The sequence below is a fragment of the Pelodiscus sinensis genome, chromosome 5, assembly GCF_049634645.1.
Source record: "Pelodiscus sinensis isolate JC-2024 chromosome 5, ASM4963464v1, whole genome shotgun sequence".
Taxonomy (NCBI): domain Eukaryota; kingdom Metazoa; phylum Chordata; order Testudines; family Trionychidae; genus Pelodiscus; species Pelodiscus sinensis.
The window spans coordinates 53023039-53047679 of NC_134715.1; the positions used below are offsets into that span (position 1 = coordinate 53023039).

A 24641-nucleotide genomic window follows, 5' to 3' on the forward strand; every position below is an offset into this window, starting at 1 on the left:
TGCAGAAACGGACTCCATCATTTGAGCATTGACTCATTTCACCTGTTTCAGGAAGTAAGGGGAAAACAAAGGCCCACAATTCCACCTGAACAGTCTTGTGGAATTCCTCATTGTGATCTAAAACAGACATTAAATTGTAGCCTAAAGGACAAACCCTGCTAACTGGGTTTGAAGGATTTTGAAACCTGTCAGATTTCCCACACAGAACATAGTTGTCTTACATGTTTTCTCTGTAGTTTGTCCTAAAAAAAAAAATGTACTATTGTCTGTGAAAGCTGGTTGGGCACTAGCGCACATCATCATAGCCCCTTGTGAGAGACAGCAAAACTGTCAAGCCAGGGAAAATGTCAGACCTGCTGGGAATAAACTAAGGATGTTAACACATGAGTAATTTACTAGTCGAGTACTCAATGGAATTTCCATTGACTACTTGATAGGCACTTCCGCATTCCTCCTCTGAAATGTACAAGAGTCACCATTGGGGCTCTTTTACATTTCAAAAGAGGAATGCGGAACTCCACGTGCAGCCCGGGGCTAGCAGGAAGTCCTGCTGACTCTGGGCTCTGTGAAGGCACTTAACCTTTTGAAATGCACAAGAGCCCTTAGAGCCCTTGTGCATTTCAAAGTGGAAGCACCCGCATGGAGACTCAGAGTCCCCCGCTGACCCCAGACAGCTCTGCCGCCTTGAAATGCCACGCAGAGCCTGGGATCCACTAGGGAGGCTTCCCCCCTCCCCCCCACAGCTGACCCCAGGCTCCACACGCATTTCCGCGCCATGGCATTTCAAAGGGGGCAGCACCACATGGAGCCCGGGGTCAGTTCTGTGCAATGCTGCCGCTTTGAAGTACCCTCTTCCCCCGCTCCCCCCCCTGTTTGCTGCCTCTATCTGATAGAGACAGCAAGGTGGGGAATCGACTAGTCGACTCGACTATCTAATAAGCATTTGCTTATCGGATAGTGGACTAGTCCTTAACATCTTTAGAATAAACGCAATGACGCACAGGAAGACTGCAAGCCTAAGTACCCCATCTAGAGGAAGAGGAGTGCAGGTCCCTTCCCCAAGAAAAGTGATGGCAAAGCAGCATGAGACCTGACCAGCAGCCCCAGAACTGTGACAGACACACCTTAATTTCTCTTTCATTTCAATTTAGAAGCATGGAAGTCTCAGAAGTATACTTCAAATAGAATATGGCAAGGCAATTGAACTTCCTAAATCTGAAATACATACTATATATCTTCAAAAAGAGGGAAAGTGGTACGCTTTCTGGACAGGGAAACTATAAAGTAATTCTGTCGAAAGAATATCATGCATCTTGCCTGATGCTAAATGGCTACAGAATACCTTTGCCTGCCAGAAGAACTGCACCCGTCCTCCAGTGAATCAGTTAGCTGGAAAAAAATCATAATCCTTCATGATAAAATGATTTGGCATCTTCCTCTGGCAAAAAGATTACCATGGTGGATTGCATAGGCAAACTTGTAATTGCCTTGAATTGCCTGTGGATTGGTACCTTGATCTTTTGATCTAGTCTATTATCTTCAATTCTAATAAACAATCTGGCAATAAAGAATCATCCGTAAACTTGAGTTAACCATCTCAGAGCCCAAGGTTTTGGTGGGTCAAAATTCTTTCTGGAGTTCAGAACCTTCAGAAGTTGCCATCAAAGAAAAAGATTCCCCCCTCAGTTGAAGCCTATTGAAGGGAAACTTGGAGGTTTATGCTATGCACACCTATACCAGAGGTTGTATATCAGTATAAGCTGCTCATTGTGGTGCACGTAAAATACTTAGCGTACAGCATCCAGCGGTCAGTTTAAGCAAAGCAAGCCTCAAATTATGCAGTGGGAAATTTCCTTGTGTAAAGAGTATTCCCTAGCAATCCCCCAGATTTACAGAATCACAGAAATATTGAGCTATAAGGAAATATGAGAAGTCATCCATTCCAAACTCTGAGCTAAGGCAGACTAAGTAAACCTAGATATCCCACACAGGTTTTTGTCCAATCTGTTCTTAAAATCCTCCAGTAATGGGGATTACACAATCTCCCTTTGGAAGCCTCTTCCCGAGCTTGACTACTCTTATAGTTTGAAAAATGTTCATATGTAACCTAATTCTATCTTGCTACCGCTTAAACCCATTTTCTTCTTGTTTCACCTTCAGTGGACATGGAGAACAATTGATCACAAGCCTCTTTATAAGAGCCCTTAACAGATGTGAAAATTTACTAGGTTCTCTCCTTCAGTCTTTAATACACATGTGCAGCTTTTTTTTTTAAAACTTTTACTGATATTTTTCTAAACCTTTTGTCATTTTTGTTGCTCTCTTCTGTACTCTCTCCAATATGTCTACATCTTTCCTGTCGTGTGGCACCCAAAACTGGACACAATACTCCAGTTGAGGGCTCACCAGTGCTAAACACAACAGTGCAATCTCCTCCTCAGTCTTATGTAGAATGCTTCTGATAATACAATGCTGAATGATGTTAGACTTTTTAGCAACTGCATCATTGATGACTGTTGACTTGTACTCAGTTTCTGATGCGCTACATCCCCCAAATTGTTTTCAACATTACCACTTAGCCAGTTATTCCCCATTTGTAATTGTGCATTTGATATTTCCTTCTTAAATGAAGTCCTTTGTACTTGTCTCTTACTAAATTTCATCCAGCTGATTTCAGACCAGAACTCAAATTAGTTTTGGTGTTTTTGAATTTTAATCCTGCCCTCCAAAGTGCTAGCAACTCCTCCCAGTTTCATGTCATTCTTAAATTTAATAAGTATACCGTCCAATCCATTATCCCAGTCATTAATGAAAATGTTGAATAGTGCTGCATCCATGACTGGCCTTGTGGGGTCCCACCAACTATAACAGCCTAATTGTGACAGTGCGTCTTTGATAACTATTCGTTGAGTTTGATTTTTTCAACCTGTTGTGTGCCCACATTATAGTAATTTAATCTAGAATTTGTTTCCCAAGTTTGTTCACATGAGAATACCATATAGGACAGTGTCAAAAGACTTTCTAATATCAAGATATATCACATCTGCTGCTTCCTTCCTACCATTGGGTCAGTAAACCCACCACAGAAGGAAATTAGGCTGGCTTGCCATGTTTTCTGCTTGACAAGTCTAGGCTGGCTATTCCTTATTATTATTCTCAAGGTGCTTACACAGTGATTGTTTAATAATTTATTCCAGTATCTTTACAGGTATTGAAGCTAAGCCGACTGGTCTACAATCTCCTAGGTCCTCTTTGCTTCCTTTTTTAATGGCAGATACTGTGTTTACCCTTCTTCTGGGACCTCATGTATCCTCCATTAGTAGCATGGCCATTACCTGTGTATCCAGTGCAGTCACATATTTTTTGAAAGAGGAAGATGGATGCATTTCAGAATCCATGCTACTAATAAAAATAATTGCCACGAAGAATAAAATAGTGTTCAACAAAAATATATGTCTTAATTAAACAAGACCACTTTTTCTTAAGGTCCCATAGGAAGAAAATCTAAGGCAGGGCTACTCAACATGGACCATTTGTTTGTGGCCCTTGTGGTGGTTTTGGCTTATGTGGGACTCAACACGCAGCCCGCAGGTGGGATCCTTTGAACATGGCCTCCACCGGGAACACGCTTCACAGTGGTGAGGTGTCTCCCAGGCAGGGTGAGCACTGAAACATGTAAGTGGACAGGCTGGCTGGAACAGACAGGGTACAGGATTTCGGTGTTTCTTGCTCCCAGGGAGTAGGTGCCCAGAACACCAGGACATTGCAGTAAGTGCTTTGTATTCAGGCCTGTCAATGTGAAAAGCTATTTGCATGTATATGTAACCACACTTAAACTGTGGCCCTCAGCATGTGCTGAGAGTATCACTGTGGCCCTCAGGGCTTCCAAAGTTGAGTAGCCCTGATCTATGGGAACAAGGAGTTGAAGAGAGTACGCAGTTTCTGAAGGAAACAATATTAAAGGCAAATTTGTAACTATCCCAGTGTAAAGGAAATATAGGAAAAACAATAAGAGGCCAAGATGGCTCCATCAGGAGTGTCTTAATGACTCAAAAAGGAATCCTATAGAAAGGTGGAAATACAGACAACTTGCTAAGGAGTAGAAAAGTATAGCACAATATTGCAATGCTGCGGAGGGGCTTGGGCAGCGGGGCAGCCCAGGTGCTGCCCCGCTGCCCGAGCCCCTCCGCAGCTTTGCAAAGCCTTGGGGGAAGCCGGCAGCAGGGCAGCCCAGGCGCGCCGTGGCTGTCCCACTGCCAGCGTCCTCAGAGCCTTTGCTCCCGGTGTCCCTGGTCTGCTGGAGACCGTCCCCAGCAGACCAGAGGCACCTCTGGCAAAGCCTCAGAGGTGCGGGACCCCGCCGCTGCTGCGGCTTTGCTCCCGGTGCCTCTGGTCTGCTGGGGACCGTCTCCAGCAGACCAGGGACACCGGGAGCAAAGCCGCAGCCATGGCGGGGTCCCGCGCCTCTGAGGCTTTGCCAGAGCAAAGCCTCAGAAGCGCGGCACCCCGCCGCCGCTTCGGCTTTGCTCCCGCCCCTGGTCTGCTGGGGACCGTCTCCAGCAGACCAGGGACACCGGGAGCAAAGCCGGGGAGGCGGAGGGGCGCTGCCGGTTGGCCTCTTAAGGGGGGGTAGTCTTATACGGCGAGTATAAGACGAAAACCTATCTTTTAACTAGAAAATTAGGGGGTCGTCTTATACGCCCAGTCGCCTTATACGCCGGAAAATACGGTAGGTCTAAAGGTACAATGTTCAGAGCATTATTTGAAAAATCTGAAATCCATGAAAAATCATGACTTCTTATTTAAAGAAAATAAGGAATTTTCTAATTTAATTGGCAAGCAATGTAAACTTCTCTGTTCTGAGAAGCTAGATCTTCCATCTTAAGAACTCAGAAATCTCCCAGCAAATATGCAGTATAGTATGGAAAATAAAGCTATGTAGTGCAATCTTTGGTGTGGCCCTAAGGAGATAATTATTCTAGAGAAGAAGAATTAGAACAATATAAGATGCCTGCCTCATAAAATATTTGTCTTTTACTAGGATGATGTAAGGCACAAATTTAGAAGGTAGAGTTCAGCAGTAAAATAAGAGTGATATAGTTCCAATTAGACATTTCTCTAGAGTTTAGACAAACTAAAAAGAAAATGGAACCTTGGCATGAAAATGTCCATTAACCCTAACAAATGCTTCAAATATAGCCTGTGTACAAGATTTCTTTGAGTGAGATCTATAAGCAGATATTTCAAAAGTCCGCATTATTCTGTTATTAAGATTATTTAAGAGAAAGGAGGAAACACTGAATTCTAAATATCTTAATGGATCATTTTAATATACATTTTAACAAAGTAATTAGCCAATTTATTTGTAAATTTTCAGAAAATTCACTCAAAGGCTATGCAATATAGTTTTCAGGAGGACTGCTGTATTCTTCATACATAATGAAGTGCCTGAATACCTGCGTTAAGTGAAAAACTCAAGTTTAAGAAATACCAAGTAGCACTTCCATAATTAATATGTTTAATATCATACTTCTTACTTTCTATATTCTACATTATACAGAGTTACTGCAAATTCTTGCATATATCTACACAGAGATATAATAAGCCAGAAACATTAATAAATATACACTTCAGTGGTGTTTGTCTGAAAAAAATTTTAATCATCAGAGTGAAAACGTAACATCTGCCACTCGGAAATATTTTATATTTACTCAAAGGCTAGGTCTAGACTACATCCCTATTTCGGAAAAGGGATGTAAATTAGACGTATCGCAATTGCTAATGAAGCAGGGATTTAAATCTCCCACGCTTCATTAGCGTAAAATGGCTGCCGCTTTTTCTCGGCACGGAGCTTTGCCACAGAATAGCACCAGCCTAGACTCTGATCTTTTGGAAAATAAAGCCTTTTCCGAAAGATCCCTTATCCCTTATTTCAAGAGGGAATATATATTAAATGAATTCTAGGCACATTTGTCTGTTTATATAGCTGACCTGCGTAATTCTTAATAGAGCAGTGTTTCCCAATTTTACTTGGCCACTGAATCCTTTTAAATTCAAAAGAATTTTGCGGAACCCCTAATAACAGTCTTATGCATTGAGCTGAAAAAGTAGACCACAAGTAAGATAGATAATAATAAACAAATGCTAAACAAGGTCATAAGATCAACACAAATGAAAATTGTTTTCAATAAAAATCATAAATGCTTAAATATTAATTTTTTTTTAATCATAAAATGTTGTTGTAATGGAATTTTCTCACGGAACCCTAATTTTCACTTCACAGAATCCCAGGGATCCACAGAACACCATTTGGGAAACACTGTAATATAGCATAGAAGCTACATGTTATGGTACTAACAGAATTGTGAAGCACAATGGGACACTTCCCAATCTTTACCCAAACTTCTCTTATAGCTCATGAAAGATTTAGGTATATTTGTGATATTCTCATAACTACTGTGTTAATTCAACAAATATTTTCAGACTAACACTACTGCAGAATTAATCATGAAAATATAACATCAGAAAGTAAATAAAAGAAGCACCCACATGAACATTTACCTTCCACTGCTCTTTTGAAGAAAACTTTGCAGCTGCCACAGGTAACCACCCCGTAATGACATCCAGATGCCTCATCCCCACACACCAAACATACTTTGGAAGGTCTCGAAGATCCAGTTGATACGCTTCTAAGTGATGAGCTGGGGGAAAACAAAGAAACAATAAATGTTTCAAGTCACACTGACCATAATGTAAAGTACAATTAGTAATTTGTAACAAAGTGTATTACTGTAAACACCTAATAATTAGAGAAGCAAAACTCTTTCTGGCATTGCCTGATTGCATACAATCACAGTTGTTTTAATTAGCATATGAACTATTTTTATTGCTCATTTTAAAATACCCATAACCTATCAATGCCATTTGTGCATACTGATAGTAGACGACTAAAACAAATACAAATAAAATAATAAAACAATCTTTAATTTAGCAATACAAGTGTTCACTAAAGTTTAGGTGATGCATTATGCAGTTCTTCTACCCTGACTTGCTATATTATGCTGTAAGTTAACAGCTAGTTAATATTTCTGTTCATATTATATTTCATTAAGCAACTTAATAGCATTTTATATAATATTTTGCATGCCAGAATAGGGGAAAGAAGTTTTGGAGGTATAGGCAAATGGTTCTGAAACTTCACATACAGACTGGAATCTTTAAAACCCAGCTTCAGAAATGTGGCACATGGTGGTTTGGGATTGAAGTGGAGATTCATGCATAACCCTCAATAGATGGCAATCTTGAGGTATTCCCCAAGGGAAGTTGCAAGAGTCACTGTACTTCAAGAATACTTAGAGTAAGTTGTGATTGCAGGTCTGGAAAATGCTCATCACGTTAAGGGAAAGTTTAAGCAATTGGTTATGTTAGTGCCAGTTCTTGTGCTCAAAGGAGCAGTAGCTCAAGAATAAGGAAGGCTTCTAGATCTGACACTATTTTATACCAATGACAAGGCACAATCTGGACCCTAATATCTCATCGCTACCCTTGGCAAGTATAATCTATCATTTCACTACCTTTAATATTGTCAACCAATAAACATTATAAAGTAATCACAAAGGGTTTTAGACAAAGTTCCAAATAGCTATGCTATTTCTAATTTGCACATATCTGCTAAAATGTATTCTACAGTAGCAGAATAATTTGATATTAACAGCAAAAATGTATCTTCTAAAATTCCCAAGTTCAAAAATATGTATTTATTTGTTCTTCACTATGAAGCAGAACAGTACTCAGGGATTTTTAATTCATGGTAATATTTTATAAGCACATTTTCTCAGTGTACCAAATTTACAACTTCACTGAATGAGGAGGTCAAGTGATTTATCCAAGGTCACATCATTAATGTCAATAGCTCAAATTAGAGTAGAGCCCAGGACTCTAGTGCCTAGTGCTTTAACATCTAAACCATTCTGCCTTTTAAATCTCAGCACTCAGATATTAATCACAACACTGTACATGATATTGCTCCTCCAGTCTGATCTATAGTAATCTGTTAGGTTTACTAGCCCTTATAAAGCTATTGATACACTCATTATATACCAATGTAGCACTGTCTGATAATTGTTGGGGAATGGCAATATTTTATTTATTATAAAGACGGGAAAGCTTGACAAATGTATCTGAATAAGAAACATGACATTTTGCTCAAGTTTTAGTCAGTAATATATCCCACTCCTACAACAGAAAAAGCATTACAGGATGATCATTTTAGAAATCCAGAGTAAACTAAACCACCAAAGCTGCACTTATAACTTAATATTTTTAAGCATTATAGTTGGATACTTAATCTGCTTCAATAATGAACAGGACTGGTCAAAAATTTATGTTAAAACAGTTGCTTGATAAAAAAAAATGGAGTTTAAACTATGGAGACTTGGCAAAAAGTTATCTGCTTTCAGTAGACTATTTCAATTGTTTGTCAAAAATACATGAAAACTAAAAATGTGCTGGTTTTCAACAGAAAACCCCTAAAGATTTTGGCTGAAACATAAAATACTTTGATTCTCAAATACTGTTGCCCCATTCTCCAGAGCAGTGACTGGGCTGCTCTACCAGATTTGACTTCCATAATGCACCACGAATCGTACATGAATGCAGTTAATTTGACAAATGTAACCTGATAAGGAAACCTGGTCTACACAGGAGCATGAGACACTGGAAATACAATTTACACGAGGCACCATAATGGCATTTCAGAATTAAAACTATTTTGATTTTCAGCCAAAATATTTTTAATTTGATTTTGTGCTGAAGATTTTTCTCAGAAAATTTAAAAGTTATTTCCCAACTAATTCTAGCAACAAGTTTGAAATTCTGTTCTCACTGAATTCACAAAAAACAAAACAAAAAGTGCGCAGACCCAGAAGGGCAATCATTGGCTCTTGCTTGACACTACATACCCAAACAATATTTTCCTACCAAGCACAATCCAACGCCACTATGTACTATATATTTAATTGTAGATTCCTTCTGCACCCAAACATTCCACCCATTTCAGTGAAGTTTGGAACAGGATTTGGATTATAAGTGAATAATGCTAGGTTTGTTTGTTTTTAAATAATTTTGCTTTGTTCCTGCATGTCACTTTCACCTTTAATTTTTTTTAAAAGGATGTTAAATTATTTCATACAGTAGGTATAGTTGTGTGTACAACATGGAAAGAGTGTAGAAGTGATTACTTCTAAAAATTTACTGCCACTCATGCTGCTAACCTTGAATTCAGTCATTCTGTTCACGGAAGCTATTTCATACTCAACAGGGATGCACATATGGTTGCACCTTTTTTTCCCTCTTAAAGCACTCCTATAATCAAGTTGTCAAGTTTTTCCTCAATGATTTGACTTGGCCATGAGAAACAAGCACTTTTAAAAACTCCAGGCCAAATATTCAACATTTCACTCCACAGAACTGCATTTCTAAATCAGTTTCAACCAGATATTATTAAATCTGTCAGATTTACATTTACTGAAAAAACAAACAATTTAGGAATGAAAATAAACAGTATATTTCTAAACTAGGAAATAAAGTATATTCACTTTGAAACTGCATTTGCCTTAAGAACTCTATGTTTCTCCTGTTTTAAATTAGATGAACAAGGATATTATCTTCCCTTCCTTGTCAATCTGACATATTACAATCCATGTGCTCATGCCAACAAAAATGATACTGTCCAAAGAATTGTGATTTTAAAAATCACACTGAAGAATTTTATGGAAAGCTATAGGGATGACAGTTTAGTAGTATTGGACGTTCAGTTCAGTTGATTCATTATTCAGTTCAGTTGATTTATTTGAATTCTTAAAACCATATATTTGGCAAAATTAGCTATTTCTACAGGTCAAGAGACACCAAAAATTAATTTGCTTAGGTAACACATTCTTTGTGGGGGAAATGGTAGTGAGATCAATAGAAAATTAAATTATCAAAGAAGTGTAGGAGTTCTACCACTGCTTTTATTCAGTTAAACAAGTACTAAATATTTTTCAAAATCCAATTCTAAGTCTGATTAAGCTATATCTGGATATGGCTGAAATAAAACTAGGTTTCAGAAAAAACACACCGAAGAAAAATGGCTAACTTAGGCCTGAACCTGCAAAGGCTTATGCTTATACTTAACCTATATACTTAAGTATTTTGCTAAATAAGGACATTGGTAAGGTTGTAACAAAACTAATTTTCCCTTTGTTTTCATTCACACATCCTTATGCAAACAAACATATTAATTTGCCAGTCAATATTCATAGACAAACAACAAATATAATGCAAAAATATTGGCTGTCCCCTGATAGGTGAGAGAAGGTTGTTTCAGTTTCCCAGTCTCGCAGGCTCTGTACTAGCACTACCATCACCCTGCTGCTGGCCAGTTCTCATAAGACCCGTGCAGACTTGCAAGATCTCTCCCCCACCTCCATGGCTGTTGGGAATAAACATGAGGGCACTGTGTTGGCCATTTGTCAAGCGCATGCATATACATGCTAGGAGGTGGCAGTTCCTACATGCAGGTGGCATTATATGTTAATCAAGGCATCTGGGTTTCTAACAGAATATGCACATTGGTCACATGGATACACACACACACACACACACACACACACACACACACACACACACACGGAACCATGAGAAATTATCTTGTCCCCTGTGCAATAGTAAGTTCAAATAAACCCAGACTATTCCTGAAAGGGGTTTGTCCAACTTATTTTTAAAAGCTTCCAGCGATAGCGACTCCCATGGCCTCCCTTGAAAACCTATTCCGGAGCTTAGCTACCCTAACAATTAAAAAGTTTTTCTCCTAGTATATAATCTAACTCTCTCCACTGCTGTAGATTAACCCTCCTTCAGTGGATATGGAGAACAACTGATTGCCTTCCTCTTTAGGGTAGCTCTTAATATATTGGAAGATGTTATCAGGTCCCCCCTCAGTCTTTTTTCCTAACACTAAACACACCTAGGTTTTAAATCTTCCCTCATAGATCAGGTCTTCTAAAACTTTTACCTTTTTTGTTGCTCTCCTGTGGACTCTTTCCAAATTGTCCATATTTCTCCTAAATTGTGCTACCCACAATTGGATACCATGGTGCCCCGTGTGGGGCCTGCCTTACCAGTGCCACATCGAGTATGACAATTCCTCTTGTGTTTTACATACAACATTCCTGTTAATACACCCCAGAAGCACACTGTGCCTTTTCTGCAGCTCCAGCACATGGACAACTCCTATTCAGATCCATTGCAGTACTACTAGCACTTAGCCAGTTATTGACTAGTACCAGACCCAGGACTGACTCAACTTGGTACACCCCCCCCAATTTGACAGCAAACCAACTGCTAACCACTCTAAGTATGGTCTTTCCTATAGTTGAGCACTCACCTTGTAGTAGTATTTTCATCTCCATCACATTACCCTAGGTCATTAATCCTATCAAAGAGGGAAATCAGGTTGGTTGGTATGATTTTTTTTTAACCAATCAATTCTGATTATTCCTCAAAACCCTTTTATCCTCCAGATGCTTACAAATTGATTAATAATTTGCTCCAGTGTAGTTGCTTTTCCAGGCATTCCAGTTAGCCTGACTGGTTTATAATTCTCCAGATCCTCTTTTTAAATATATTACTGTGTTTGTTCTTCTCTATTCTCCTGGGACTGCTCCCATCCTCCAGAAGTTCTCAAAGATAATAGCTAATGGCTCCGAGAGGGCTTTAGCTAGCTCCTTAAGCACTCTAGAATGAATTTCATTGGGCCCTCTACCTCATCTAAATATTTTTAAACTGTTCTTTTCGTAGTTTGTCTTGCATTCCTTCCCCTCGGTAGATAATATTGAATATCTGACCTTCATTAACTTTTTTAGTGAAAACTAAGAATGTTAAGAGACAGGTAATCCACTAATTGCACAGTCAATATTTTTATCAACTACACAAGTAGCCGATAAGGGAAGCCTGCTGTGGCTCTGCAGTACAGTAAAACTCCATTGGTCCAGCATCCAATGCTCCGGCACTTCTGATGGTCCGGCACCATCAGGAACCCAGAAGTGCTCCGGGCAGCCGGACAATTGGAGCTGCTCTGCGTCCGGCTTCCCAGATTCAGCCACTGCTGAAACTGACCAGCAGCTGAATCGGGGAAGCCGGGGACAGAGCATCTGGGGTGCTGCTGGGTTGGTCCCGTAGTGCTGCCCCTCGGGGCTGAGGGACCAACCCGGCAACACCCCAGCTGCTCTTGGGGAAAATCAATGGTACCATGAGCTTTTGTGGGCACAACTCAGGTTGTGCCCACAAAAGCTCATGATACCATCAGTAATACATGTTTTGTTAGTCTTTAAGATGCTACTAGACTATTTGTTGTTTTTAAAGTTTTTCCTGTTACAGACTAACTCAGCTACCCCTCTAAAGCATTAAAATCAATAACATTATTGGTTATTCTTACCAATTCTGAATTAAAGCAAAATTTTGAAAAATTGAAATTTCTTGTGAAGTGAAATCTGAAATTAGCAACTCTACCTGCGGATACCCTTCATTAAGATCTACATTGAGATGAATGCAGAAGTGCTGCAGCATACCTGAATAACCGACATGTATTTTGACTCTTCCAACCACAAAAAATACTGCAGGACTTGAACACAATTAATAGAATAGAATAGAATATGCTTTTATAACTCTTTTATAAGTGTGGTGTTATAGCCTAGAGATCTATGAAACAGCCATAAACTCAAACAGATATCTATCTTCTTACAGATTTCTAAAATAGATGTTTAGAATGTTCCAATAGCAGTGGTTACAGTGTATAGTAATTGTGTTTTAATATTTTCAGCAGTGTAAATGGCTGTTAAATAGTGACCTTGACCAACCATTGCCATCAAACTCATTGGTGCCTTTGTAAGTTGGCCAAAGTAATATTTACACGAAATATTAATTAAAAATAACAGATTTTGTAAAGAAGAGTCAATAAAAAAAATAAGATAATCCACCAGTTTGAAAGCTGATTATATGAGTTATTATCCTTCTCAAACCAGATGCAACACCAGAAATACAGTTTAACAAACTTTTCCTCCTTGGTGATAAGCTTGTTTGGAATGCTTGCTCTCAAGTCATAATGTTGAACCTGAACTAACTTGTTCCAATTTTTTAAGGTTTTTAAGGTTAGATGTAAATTATTAATTACAGGTTTGGTTTAGCATAACTGACTATTCCTTTTGCTGCTGTAATTTCCAATAATCTATAAAAAATAGCCACAGAGAAATTGGATGCAGGTTACAATTGAAATAATAAAGTCTTACTGAACTAAAGCTGAAGGTGGAGGTAAGGATGGGGGTGGGCAATATCTTATTCTTATCCAAACCCAAACAGTCAAAAGTTACAAGGATTGAAAGCATTTCAAAAATGTAGTTTGCCAGTAGCCTCTTCCTGTCTCATCAACTCATTCCTAGAGATTCTTTTGTAAATTCACAATCCAGAACAGTTTGCACTGAAGACTTTTGGTGCTACAAATAAAGTTCACCAATGCAGCACTGCTTAACGAGTCATGTGAGCATGAGGGTTGTGTGTTCACTGCAGTTAAGTTGTCCTCTTATTCAGCTTTGCCCCTAAAGCATCTCCCGGCCCACAGCTATAATCCTTTCGTCAGTCACTCCAGTTAGTGGTGCCTCTATGTTAGATGACCTGACTGGAGTTAAAAGTTAAAGCTCAGGTGCTGCTTTCACTTGGACCGGTAACACACTTGGGACCACCTTTTCAAAAAGCAAAAATGATGGCATATGCATGAGCCTGGCCCCTACGTGGCCCCGGCCCTTCACTGACTCCACCTTTCCCATTTTTTAATAACATCAAGTTATTTATTTAATAAAGTCAACAGGGGCCTGTTTCCCCCTCTGCTTCTTCCACATGTCTGGGTCCCATTGACTTTAAGGGTTTTTCTATGTATAGATTGAAACAACACACCCCAAAGGAGCTCAAAATGAGATAAACTAAAGCTTGGAAAAAATCACTAGAGCTGCAAGTATTTAGCTATGCAGATTGAAACTGAGAACATCTCTCATTTTTGAGTCACCAAGAGGAAAGCATCAGTACTCAGGTTAGCCTGCAAACAGGCCCACCAACTAGGAATGTTCAAAAGCAGTTAATTAGGTAACCATTTAACCACTGATAATTTCAGCTGTTCCACACTGTGGGCTCTTACTATAAAGCTTAAACTGCAGACACTGAAGTATGAGGCAGCAGCCAGCTCCTCAGAAGCCAGTTATCACCAGAAGCCAGCTTTTAGCCTGGCTCCCAGCACATACTGGTTCCTGCCTGAAAACCCAGCTTCTGCAAGCCAGCATGCTCCAGCTCTACCCTGAAGCCCTGCTCCCACAGAACTGGCGACCATGGTGTACTGCAGAGTATGATACAGAGCCAGCAGTGCAGAGTGACAGCTGGCTCCCAAAGAGCAGGGCTGGAAGCCTTGGTATAACTGTTAACTGATAAGCCAGTTAACGATTTATACTACTGCACTATTATGTAATTTATACTACTACATCCCTGTCGCCGACAAGGGGGTGGGTGTGAAAAAGAGGTAGTTCAGGGGCTGAACAATTCAAAAGGGCCTGGGGATTCCAGCCCTTTAAATTGACATCAGAACACTGCACCGAACCTTCTGAGAAACTCTATGTGATTGGGGGGGGGGGGGGTGCTCTGCACTCCAGACAATGTGGAGGGCTGTCTGCCCCCAGCCCTGCTCCTTCCACCACCCCTTTCAGGAGCCCAGAGTCATGCCCCGCCTCCCAGCTGTTGGCTCCCTTGCCTGCAAAAACAAACTGCGCTTAACCATTCCTGTACATAAATCAGGGTTTCCCAACCTCTGGGTCAGGAACCAAATATAGGTCACCATTACATTTCAAAAGGGTCACCAGGTATCTCCCCAGGTGGCTCTTAAGGAGCCATTCACACATTTTTTGAATTGCCCTAGGTCACCAAGTCTTCCTGATTGTCAAAATGGGTCCCCTGAAAAAGGCTGGGAACCATTGATGTAAATGAAGCAAAGGGTTTAATTCTGTGAGGTGCTGTGCATTTTCAAATCCCATTTACTTCAACAGAAGTTGAGGGCATTCATTACTTACCAAAAGCCAGCCTTGCAGGATAAGGCCCTACATGTTTACCTTGTCGTAATGGAGCATCATCATACATTATCTACGGAAATCTTTAAGCAGTAAGTTTAGATGTCCTCAAACAGACACTAAGCCACTCAGATTTTACCTTATAGTAATCTGTTGACTATGCAAAAATATTAATTTAATATGTGTAGATAGATAAATTTCAGTGAACTGAAATGTAGCAGTATTAACCCCCCAAAAGAATAAATCTAGTTTTCAACAACTTATCAGTTGATTGTAGACATTCTAAAATATAACATGGGTTCCTAAAATTCTTCTGATATGCATTTTTCACGAATCACTATCATAATGTAATAAGATCCAACAACCTGGGGAAATAAAATACATTGTTCTGCAGGGGGGGAAGGGGGGAGAGAGGTTGGTACATTAATACAGTTATCTACTCAAATAGGATGGTTTATCTGGGAAAGAAATATACAAGTATTAGCAAATCTCCCAACTAAAGCATAAGAGAGAGGAACACTGAATCATGATAAGGCATTTTTTTGACTTTTTAATACCAGGTTCAAGTTATAGAATTAGTGTAGTTTAAATGCATGCTTTGGCATTTGTTGTGTGCTGATTATAAATTACAATCTATTGTATGGCAAGATAAGGCAGGAACAGAAGTTTATCCATAAAAAGTTTCTAGTTAATTATTGTATGTTTATTTATGGGGGACTCATTTAACTCCTTCTTGGACTGCATCACTGCACTGAAAAAGAGCAAAAAATAAATAAACCTTTGAGAACCCCTTGTTTCACCTTCTCACATTTTTCTACTCAAAAACCGAAAAGATTTATTATACATCCTGGTCACACTTGCACTCTTGCAGAATGTTTTCTAGGTGATGCCAGAGTCAGCAATATTTTAGAACTGCAAAACAGATTAAGTCAAATGAGTTTCACCTGCTGATGCTGGCACCACTGAAAAACCATTCCTACAAAGGAAGGAAGAAACTGCATAACCATTTTCTTATGCTGCTTAGGACTCCTGGGATGAGAAAAAATGGAAGCAAAAGGTAGAAGGAAAGAGAGGCTGATGTGGAAACCAAGTGAGGTGCAACCATTAATGTAACTAGTGGCTGAAAATACTTCTAAATTAAACCCTATCCTTTCTCCCAAAAACCTTACCTTCTTTCATATCCTCAACCCATTCATGAAATACAGTTTCCATGTGAAAGAAGATTCAGTAAAAACTTTCACCATTAGACAATCAGAAATGAAATTGAAGCTCAGACACTCCTTAACTTGAGAGGTAAAGAAAATTAGTTTTCAATGATGCAAAAATGTAACAGGTATATCTGATAATAGGAGTGTGATCTAATGGAATACCAATTGCAAAGAGACATCAGTTTAAAAGAGGTATGGAAGCACATGAAAGGGTCAATACCTGGTTTAATTTTATTTGTTTAATAATTTACTATGCACACATTGTTTGACTTGAGCGCATTATATATTCAAAAACCAAAACAATAATCAGTATAGTACCCATATAAAGCAGCAATAACAGCCTTCTTCACTAACAAAAATTTTATAAACTTTGCTAAAAGAAAAACAAATTAAATACTTCAAAATGGCAACAACAACCACCACCCAGAGCTCATGCCCCAGGCTGATGAGGATTAAAATACCACCACAGAAAAACATCCAAAACAGCCAAGCAAATGTAGGGGGGAAAGAAGCACAAAAGCACAAAAAAAGTTACCATGGAAACACTCACTCTTTTCCAACCAGTCAAATAAAAGCCAGTCCTATGAGCTTTACTCATGTGAGTAGTCCCACTGACTTCTAAAGACCACTTGCATAAGCACTACTAGAGCTGAAATCAATCAATACTAAACCCCACCCACCCCACACAAACCCCTCCAATTAGCTGGTGGACCATCAAATAAACCTACAACAAACAAAATACAAAGCTACAGAAACAAACCATCTGGGCTAAGAGTTTATGCATCAGAACAGTACAAAAATTGATTACCTACCTTTTGTAATGGTTGGTCTTGGAGATGAGTTGCTCATATCCATTCCAAGTAGGCATGTGCACAGGTGGGTCAGATCTGGAGCCCCCTGGAGAGTTGTGCCTTCATAATAGCATATATAGGTCCCTGTCAAAACATTACCTCTTCATTTTCTTCAACCGAGGCTTACATCTTCAAATGGACATGAGTAAATCATGAAGAAAAACAGTTACAGAAGGTAGGAAACTGTTTTTCTTCAAGTGCTTGCTCATGTTGATTCCAAGTAAGTGACTCCTAAGCAGTTCCCAGGAGTCGTCATAGACAGCAGCACCACTCTGCCAGATGAAGAACCATCTTTGGTTTGCTGAGTAAGGGCACAGTGTGATGTAAAAGTGGCTTGATGAGAACACTGTTGGGCCTGGAGATGTCCTTAATGGGGACTTCCACCAAGGATGCCCTTTGGGAGCGTGTAGTCAATGTTAAGGTCGTGGCATGATCCTTTGGGATAAAACTGGGAGCCCCTTTATCCACTTAGCAATTGCAATGAATAGCTGGGCTGACTTTGAAAATGGCTTCATCCTTTCAACATAAAGAAGCTAACACTTGTCTGACATCCAGGGAGTGCAGCACCCATTCCTGGTTATTAGCATGTGGCTTAGGGAATAACACTGAACAAAAAATCTCCCAATTCACATGGAGTTGGTAACAAAACCAGATGTGAACACAACTGTACCTTGTCCTTGTAAAAGACAGAACAAAGGGCTGAGATATCAAGGCCTTAAGCTCTCACACCCTCATGGCAGAAGTTATGGCCACTAAGAATGCCACTTTCCAGGAAAGACAGATGAGAGAGCATGTTTCTAGGGGCTCAAAAGGAAGCCCCATCACCCTTGAGAGCAACAGGTTGAGATCCCATGGGGAGGCGGAGGGGGGGGAGAAGGAAATCAGCTCTATTACCTGAGGGTAAAGTCTATTTAGTCTTTTGAGGAAATGGAAGAGAAATGCATCTGTGAACGAATCCAAGATGTGATTCAGCAAAGAACAGAACTGTTGACACTTCCTTTTGCACCATGTTGAAAAAAGATTTCTCTAGGGAAATTCTCACTTCTGGATGATGCTGATTATGACTAGGCATGTAAAATCCTGATTAATCAGTTAACCAGTTAAATGTTAAATTAGCCCTATGTTTAACCAGCTAACTGACTAAGCAGAATCCCAGGCAGCAGATCGCTCCAGCCCGAAGGGCTCCCGGCTCCAGCCACTACACCCTTGATTATGACATACAAGCAGAGGAACCACTCATGATTATGGACGGACTTGCTGAGATGACTAGCCAGTTCGTTTTGAGAGTCCTGAAAGAGCGATGCCTGCAGATGTATAGAATGGGTAATGCAGAAGTCCCAGAACTTGAGGGTCTTCTGGCACAGGGGAGTGAGCACCATGATCTTTATTCATGAAGAGTGCTGCTGTTTGTGGTCTGTCAATACTGATGCACACCTGCCCTGCAGATGGGTTTGAAATGTTTGGCAAGTAAGACGAGTGGCACATAGCTCTCTGACACTGACGTGCAGCAAAAGTTCTGTTTGGGACCAGATACCTTGAGTCCTGATTCCTTACGTGTGAATGATCCTTGGCTAGACATGGCAAGAGATGGGACCCAAAGAAGGGCACTCCCACACATACAACTACAGATTGAGCCACCACCTGAGGAACTTAACTAGAGGACTGAATGAGGCCAACTTACCTATGCGGTCTCAGTTGAGGATGTACAGTAAAGCTAGCCAAGTCTGAAAGGGACAGATCCATGGCCTAGTGTGCTCCAATGAACTCTGTCCTCAGAGGAGGGGATAGAGTCAACTTTACCACATTCAGTATCAGGCCAAGCTTATAGATCAACTGAACTAGGTTCACAAGCCTCCATTTGAGCCCTGGAGTGGTCTCTCATTAGCCTATCATTGAGATATGGGAATACTTGCACCTGCCATTTCTGCAAGAAGGCTGCCACGATCAATATGCACTTGGTGAATAACTGAGGGGCTGCTAAAAGGCCAAAGGGCAGAACCATGAACTGTTTGTGAGCGTTGTTGATCACAAAAGTGGAAGAATAGTATGTAAAACAGGCCTATGGACATGTGAAAGTATGTGTCCTTCAAGTCAACAGCAGCGTACCAGTCTCCTGGATCCAGGGAGGGGATAATGGAAGACCACACAGAACTTTTTTCTTTATAAATCTGTAGGTTTCACAGGCCTAAAATGGGTCTGAGCCCACCCTAAGCTTTCAGAATTAGGAAATACCAGGAATTGAACCTAAACTTTTGATGGCACTCCTATACTACTTCCCGTAGTAGAAATAATTGCACTTGCTACATGGAGTTGTTCATAAAAAGGGTCTCTGACATGAAAACATAAAAGGAAGTGGAGAGGCAAAAGAAAACAAAATTGGACAATCTCCCAATTTTATGGTGATCAAGTCCCATTGCTTAAGGTGATTTCTACCAGGCATGGTAGAAATGGAACAGACAGTTTACGAAAGGAGGAGAAGGATCAGCGACCACTGCTGGGTGTCATGCCCAAGTTTGGCTTGGAAGCTCAGGGCTTCTTCACTGAATGCTGAACACTAGTTAGAGGATGGAGAAGATCTCTGTCAATTTCTCCTACCCAGCTTCCTGCTATAGACCTAGCTATGGGGAGAAGTCAGGGACAGGTGGTAGGGTTTTTAAATGTCGATTAATTGGCTAATCGAATAGCTGATGCAATTTCCATTGACTTTTCAATGAGTCAATAAGAGCACCATCCCAGGGCTGTTGCTACACTTGAAAGGCAAAAGCGCTGCAGGGAGCATGGGGTCAGTGGGGGATTTCCCCGCTGGTCCCGTGCTCCTATGGCATTTCAAAGCCCAGGGTCAGCTGGGACTCTGGTGCTGCCACTTTGAAATGAGGGAGCTCGGCATCAGGCTCCACACAGCATTTCAAAGTGGCAGCTCCACGTGGAGCCCAGGGTCAGCGGGGGAATCCCCAGGCTTCACACGGCACTTCCGCTTTGAAGCGCAATCTTTCTGATAGAGGCAGCAAGGGGAGCAGGAAACAACTAGTCAACTAGCATGTTCACTAGTCATTCATATCCCTAGCAGGTGGTGGCGTAATGTAAAATGCTCCCTCTGGAGGGCTGGCATTTGAAGTCCCAGGGATGTCAGTCAGCCATGAATCTTTCAGGCTGTGGAAGTTAGTCTGGTTGCTCTGAGAAAAGCTCTGAACAGTTAAAAGGCAAGTCCTGTATTGTCTGCTGGATTTCACATGGGAGTCCCGATACCTGAAACCACGAGATCTTTCCCATGCCTAGGGCTGTTGACATAGTACGGATTGCTGTACTTCAGAGAGGTAAAATTCAGAGAGGTGTGTAAGGAGGTCCTCACGACTACTTTGCGTTCCTCAAGAACTTTGAGCAGGAGTCCTCCGGCAGTAGCTCCTTGAATTGGACAACATGCTCCATGAGTAAAAAAATGTAGCTAAGCACTGACTGGTTAGCAATGAAAAGCTAGCACCTCTCAATAGAATACACCTTTCTATCAAAGAGATCCAGCTTTTCACCTCTTTGGATTTAAGAGTCAGTCTTGGTGTTTTTGCCTTTCCTATTGGTTGGCAGCCTCCATCACCAGAGATAGAGTGACCACAGCTAGGTTTTTCGTTTCTGCTGGTGGTACAAAGTCATACATGCATCAGTGCACAAAAAAATGCATTCCACACGGGGATGGAAAAAAATCCACCTATGAATGGAAAAGATTAGAGAGGAGGGAACACTGCTTACAAGCCAAAGGGTCAGAAAGACCCAGTGCCCCTGCAGGCATCTTCCTCATCCTCTCCTGATGAAGTACTGGGGTAGGCATATCCACCACAGTTTTGACCATGAGTTGTTCAGAATTTAGGCACACAGGCAGAAGTATTGGAGGAGACCAACCCCATGGTTCACATTCTGATGCCTGATCATTTCTCCAGGGTGTCTTTGCCCCATCCATGGTGCTATCTCTTTCCTCCATGGTTAAAGGGGAGAAGGGGGAAGAACTTTGTGCCTTCATAACGGTATGAATGCCTGTTCACTCACCCTCGGTGTGGCCTACTATTTGGCTGGGCAGCATTTGAATCTATCCTGAGCAGTCAGCAGCAAAAGCGCACAGCTTACCGGGAACACTGCTTGTGGGGATCCCCCATGTGCTGAAACAACCTGCATGGTGTTGGGAACAGTGCTGGTTTTGGAGCCATGCTCGTCTTGGTATTGGTCCTGGTACTGGGTCCAATTGTGATCTCTTTACTGGTACATGTGTCAATCCATCCCCTGGCCTTGTGAAAGTTCCAGGGCTAAAGAGGACAATAATGGCCCCAAAACATGCCCCCAAAACCATCAACAAGCATTTGGACTCCAGGCATTGGACTTAGTAGTAGGCTCATTGAGTCCAGAATGGTCACTGGGCCAGTGCCTGCCACTGAAGTGCCCTTGGCATCATCAGCAATGACTGCCCTTCCTCTTGTCTGAAGCAGTGCAGAGAACAGTGCAAGATTTACCTAGGAGGTGTAGGACTCCACCTCTGAGTTCAATGAAGACTCTGACTTTGGCCATCCAGGCAGACCCGAACAAGCTAATTCCAGGGATTGGTGCTGAAGTTATCATTGCTGGCTTGCCCTTGGAAAGCACTGTGCTTCTTTGTGGTTCCAGTGCCAGAGTCAGTGCCATACAAGGGACTGCGCCATCATCATTATGAAGTCTCTAGCTACCTCCAAAGTTGTCCAGCATGGACGGAAGGTCTAAGTCCTCCTCCTGACACTCCCACAGCGGGGATTTTACTAGACCTAGACTCTACGGACCTCCCTATGAGGCCAGAGTCAACAGTGCCACCTGAGTCAGAGTTGGAGCAGGATGTCCCGGCGCAAGATGCACCCACTGGTGCCTCCTTTCTCCACTGCTCTAGTGGGAGAGCAACCTCTGTTGGTCTCCTTTCTTTTGTGGGGCACCACTGGAGGTCTTCAATGATGGGAAATGGCAGTGCCAAAAAGGTCTGTGGAGCCTGTGATGGCACGTTGGGGTTTTCCCCATCTCCTGCACCCTCGTAATGGCATGGACAGACTCCACCAGCCAGTAGAATAGAGGGAGTTTATTGCTTCTCCAGGATACAGCACAGCACAGATATAATCTGGCTACAGGGCAGGCCTAGGATGCCTCAGCCCCCCTTGAGATGGGGGAGCCTGGGCCCCTAAATCCCAGCCCGTTACCTAGGCTGCTTCCTCCATACCACAAGCCAGAAACCTGACTAACTCACTTCCAGCCCTGCCCCCACTCAGGGCTCCACTCCCCTTCTTCCCATTGTTATCTCCCAGGGAGCAGAACTGGTCAGACAGGTTCGAAGCCCCCTTGCATGACAACTCATCCCCTGCCCTGCTGGGCCATGCTGCAGCCAGCAGCCAGTGGAGGTCACTCACAACCCAGTGCCCAGCATAGCAACCAGCAAGGTACCCCCCACTACGTCACAGTGCCGAAGTCCTCTCTCAATGCCAAAGCCTCTTTTACTAGGGTTAGCATACTCTGCACTGAAGTGTTGGGCTTGGGGTCAGATGCTGCCTTTGCTAGCTGGGGACAAAAGGCTGATCTACAAGGAGCAATTCACTAGAATCCCTCTCCTTAGTTCTTGGGTAGAAGCCACTACAGAATTTGCACTTCTCAGCCTGATGGACTTCTCCCAAATATGAGTTCTGCAGGTCTCCCTTTCGCACAGGCATGACCCACAAAGTCTGAACCCCCTGAGACAGAGGCATGCTCTGGTCTCTAGGAAGAAAATGTGGGGGGGAGGGGAAGAGAGGGAGAGAAGAATCACCCAACTGAAATTTATCTAAGCTAACTCTGAACTACAGCTAAGTTTTTGAATACTTACAGGTATAAGAAAAGTCCATTGGGGATCACATGCTACAGTAAAGGAAGACCTGCTCCAACAACCATCACTGGTAGGGAAGAAGGAGCTGAAGCGGGAGGGGGTCAGAAAGTACCTACATACACTGCTATGAAGACACAGTTCTAACCAACCTGATGGGTACCACTAGGGGAAAAACCTTTGGACAACTGTGCACATATTATGCACAGACTTGCTCGGAATCTACATGAGCAAGCACTTATATTCTAATTCCATATACTCTTAGCTATGTGAACTGTCCTTTGGACTTAAAAGGAAAGTTTGGACAGAATGAAAAAAACTAAAAGGAAAAGAAACAATTTAATGTAATCAATGTCTGTAAATTATTATTTCCTTGTAATTTATGATACGATGAGTTAACACTATAGATACAGATCTATACAATTTGGATTCCAGTTCATAAGCATTTTAAAAACTTATATCACCACTATAACTTGATATGCTTCAGCAATGTATTTTACATTAATATGTTAATAAAAAGTTATTGTAGAGAAATAAAACTATTTTTTTTTCTAGAGGTAGGATATGCTACCTTAAGTGTTACTGAAAGGAAATATGAAACTATCTGACTTGCCTTACCTTCTCAAAAGAATGCTTAGAGTAGCATTCCAGTCTCATCTTAAGCTATTATTAGTACTTGCTCTATCAAGGCATTTCTAAACAATGTGTTTCCATACATCATCTGAAATTTTAGGTACATTGTGAAAGTGAGTCTCTCAACAAAAAATATGGTAATTCTTGGTTTAGTAAAAATATTCATATTATTTTAAGTCAGATTATTATTAAATAAAGAAAATATAACCAGAGCAAGACAGACAGGTGAACACACAAACTGATGCTGACCTGTCTGAGCACAATACATTTATATTTAGGAGTGCACTTTTAGGCTTTAGAGTGCAAATCCATATAAAAGCCAATTAAAATGCTTTAGTGGTTTACGATTTGATTTTGTAAAACAGCTGCCCTGTGCATGGAACTCCAAGTCAATAGGAAAACTATACTTGGAGCAGCTGCAGAATTTGGTCAGCATGACAAATGACTTGCGTGACAGAGAGAAAGTGTGCGCGCAAAGGAGAGAGAAGTAAGTGATGCAGCTCCAGCACTCACAACTGAGCTAACTTTAACATAGCTAGCTTGTAACCTGCAGTCATAGCCTCACTCACCAGGGCCTTGATTCAGCAAAGCTCTTAAGCACCTGTCTATTTAAAGAAAGTGAGTGATAATGTTTCCAGCAATCATAATTTCTTCACAAGTTATAGGATTTTAGCCAGGACTGGAAACAACCTAGCTTTGTTTTAAGCAACAAATATCATAAATGGCAAAGGAAAACAAATATTGTTGCTGAGGAAAGGAAGAGGAGGGTTGAGAAGAGTCACAGCCCTGGGCCACCGGCCACTCAATTAGTATCTGGCCCATCCAAATCTCAGCCTCAGAGATTTTCCCCCCCCAAACTGAACCAGATCACTGAGGGGTACAGTCTTTTAGTAAAGCTGCTACTGCGTCACATCATTCCACTCGGCTTTGCTTTCTCATCACAGACTTGGGAGCT

At 41.3% G+C, this 24641-nt stretch overlaps 1 protein-coding gene across 3 annotated transcripts in view; it reads right to left on the reverse strand.

Moving 5' to 3' along the window:
• NR3C2 (nuclear receptor subfamily 3 group C member 2) overlaps positions 1-24641 on the reverse strand; it is a 252637-nt gene that overhangs the window by 100516 nt on the left and 127480 nt on the right. For 2 of the 3 annotated variants that reach the window (XM_014578934.2, XM_014578933.3), the window contains exon 3: positions 6550-6701. In XM_014578934.2, the coding sequence (XP_014434420.1) occupies positions 6550-6701 (152 nt within the window). The remainder of the gene's footprint in view (positions 1-6549; positions 6702-24641) is intronic. The other variant, XM_006133847.4, reaches the window with a different exon arrangement.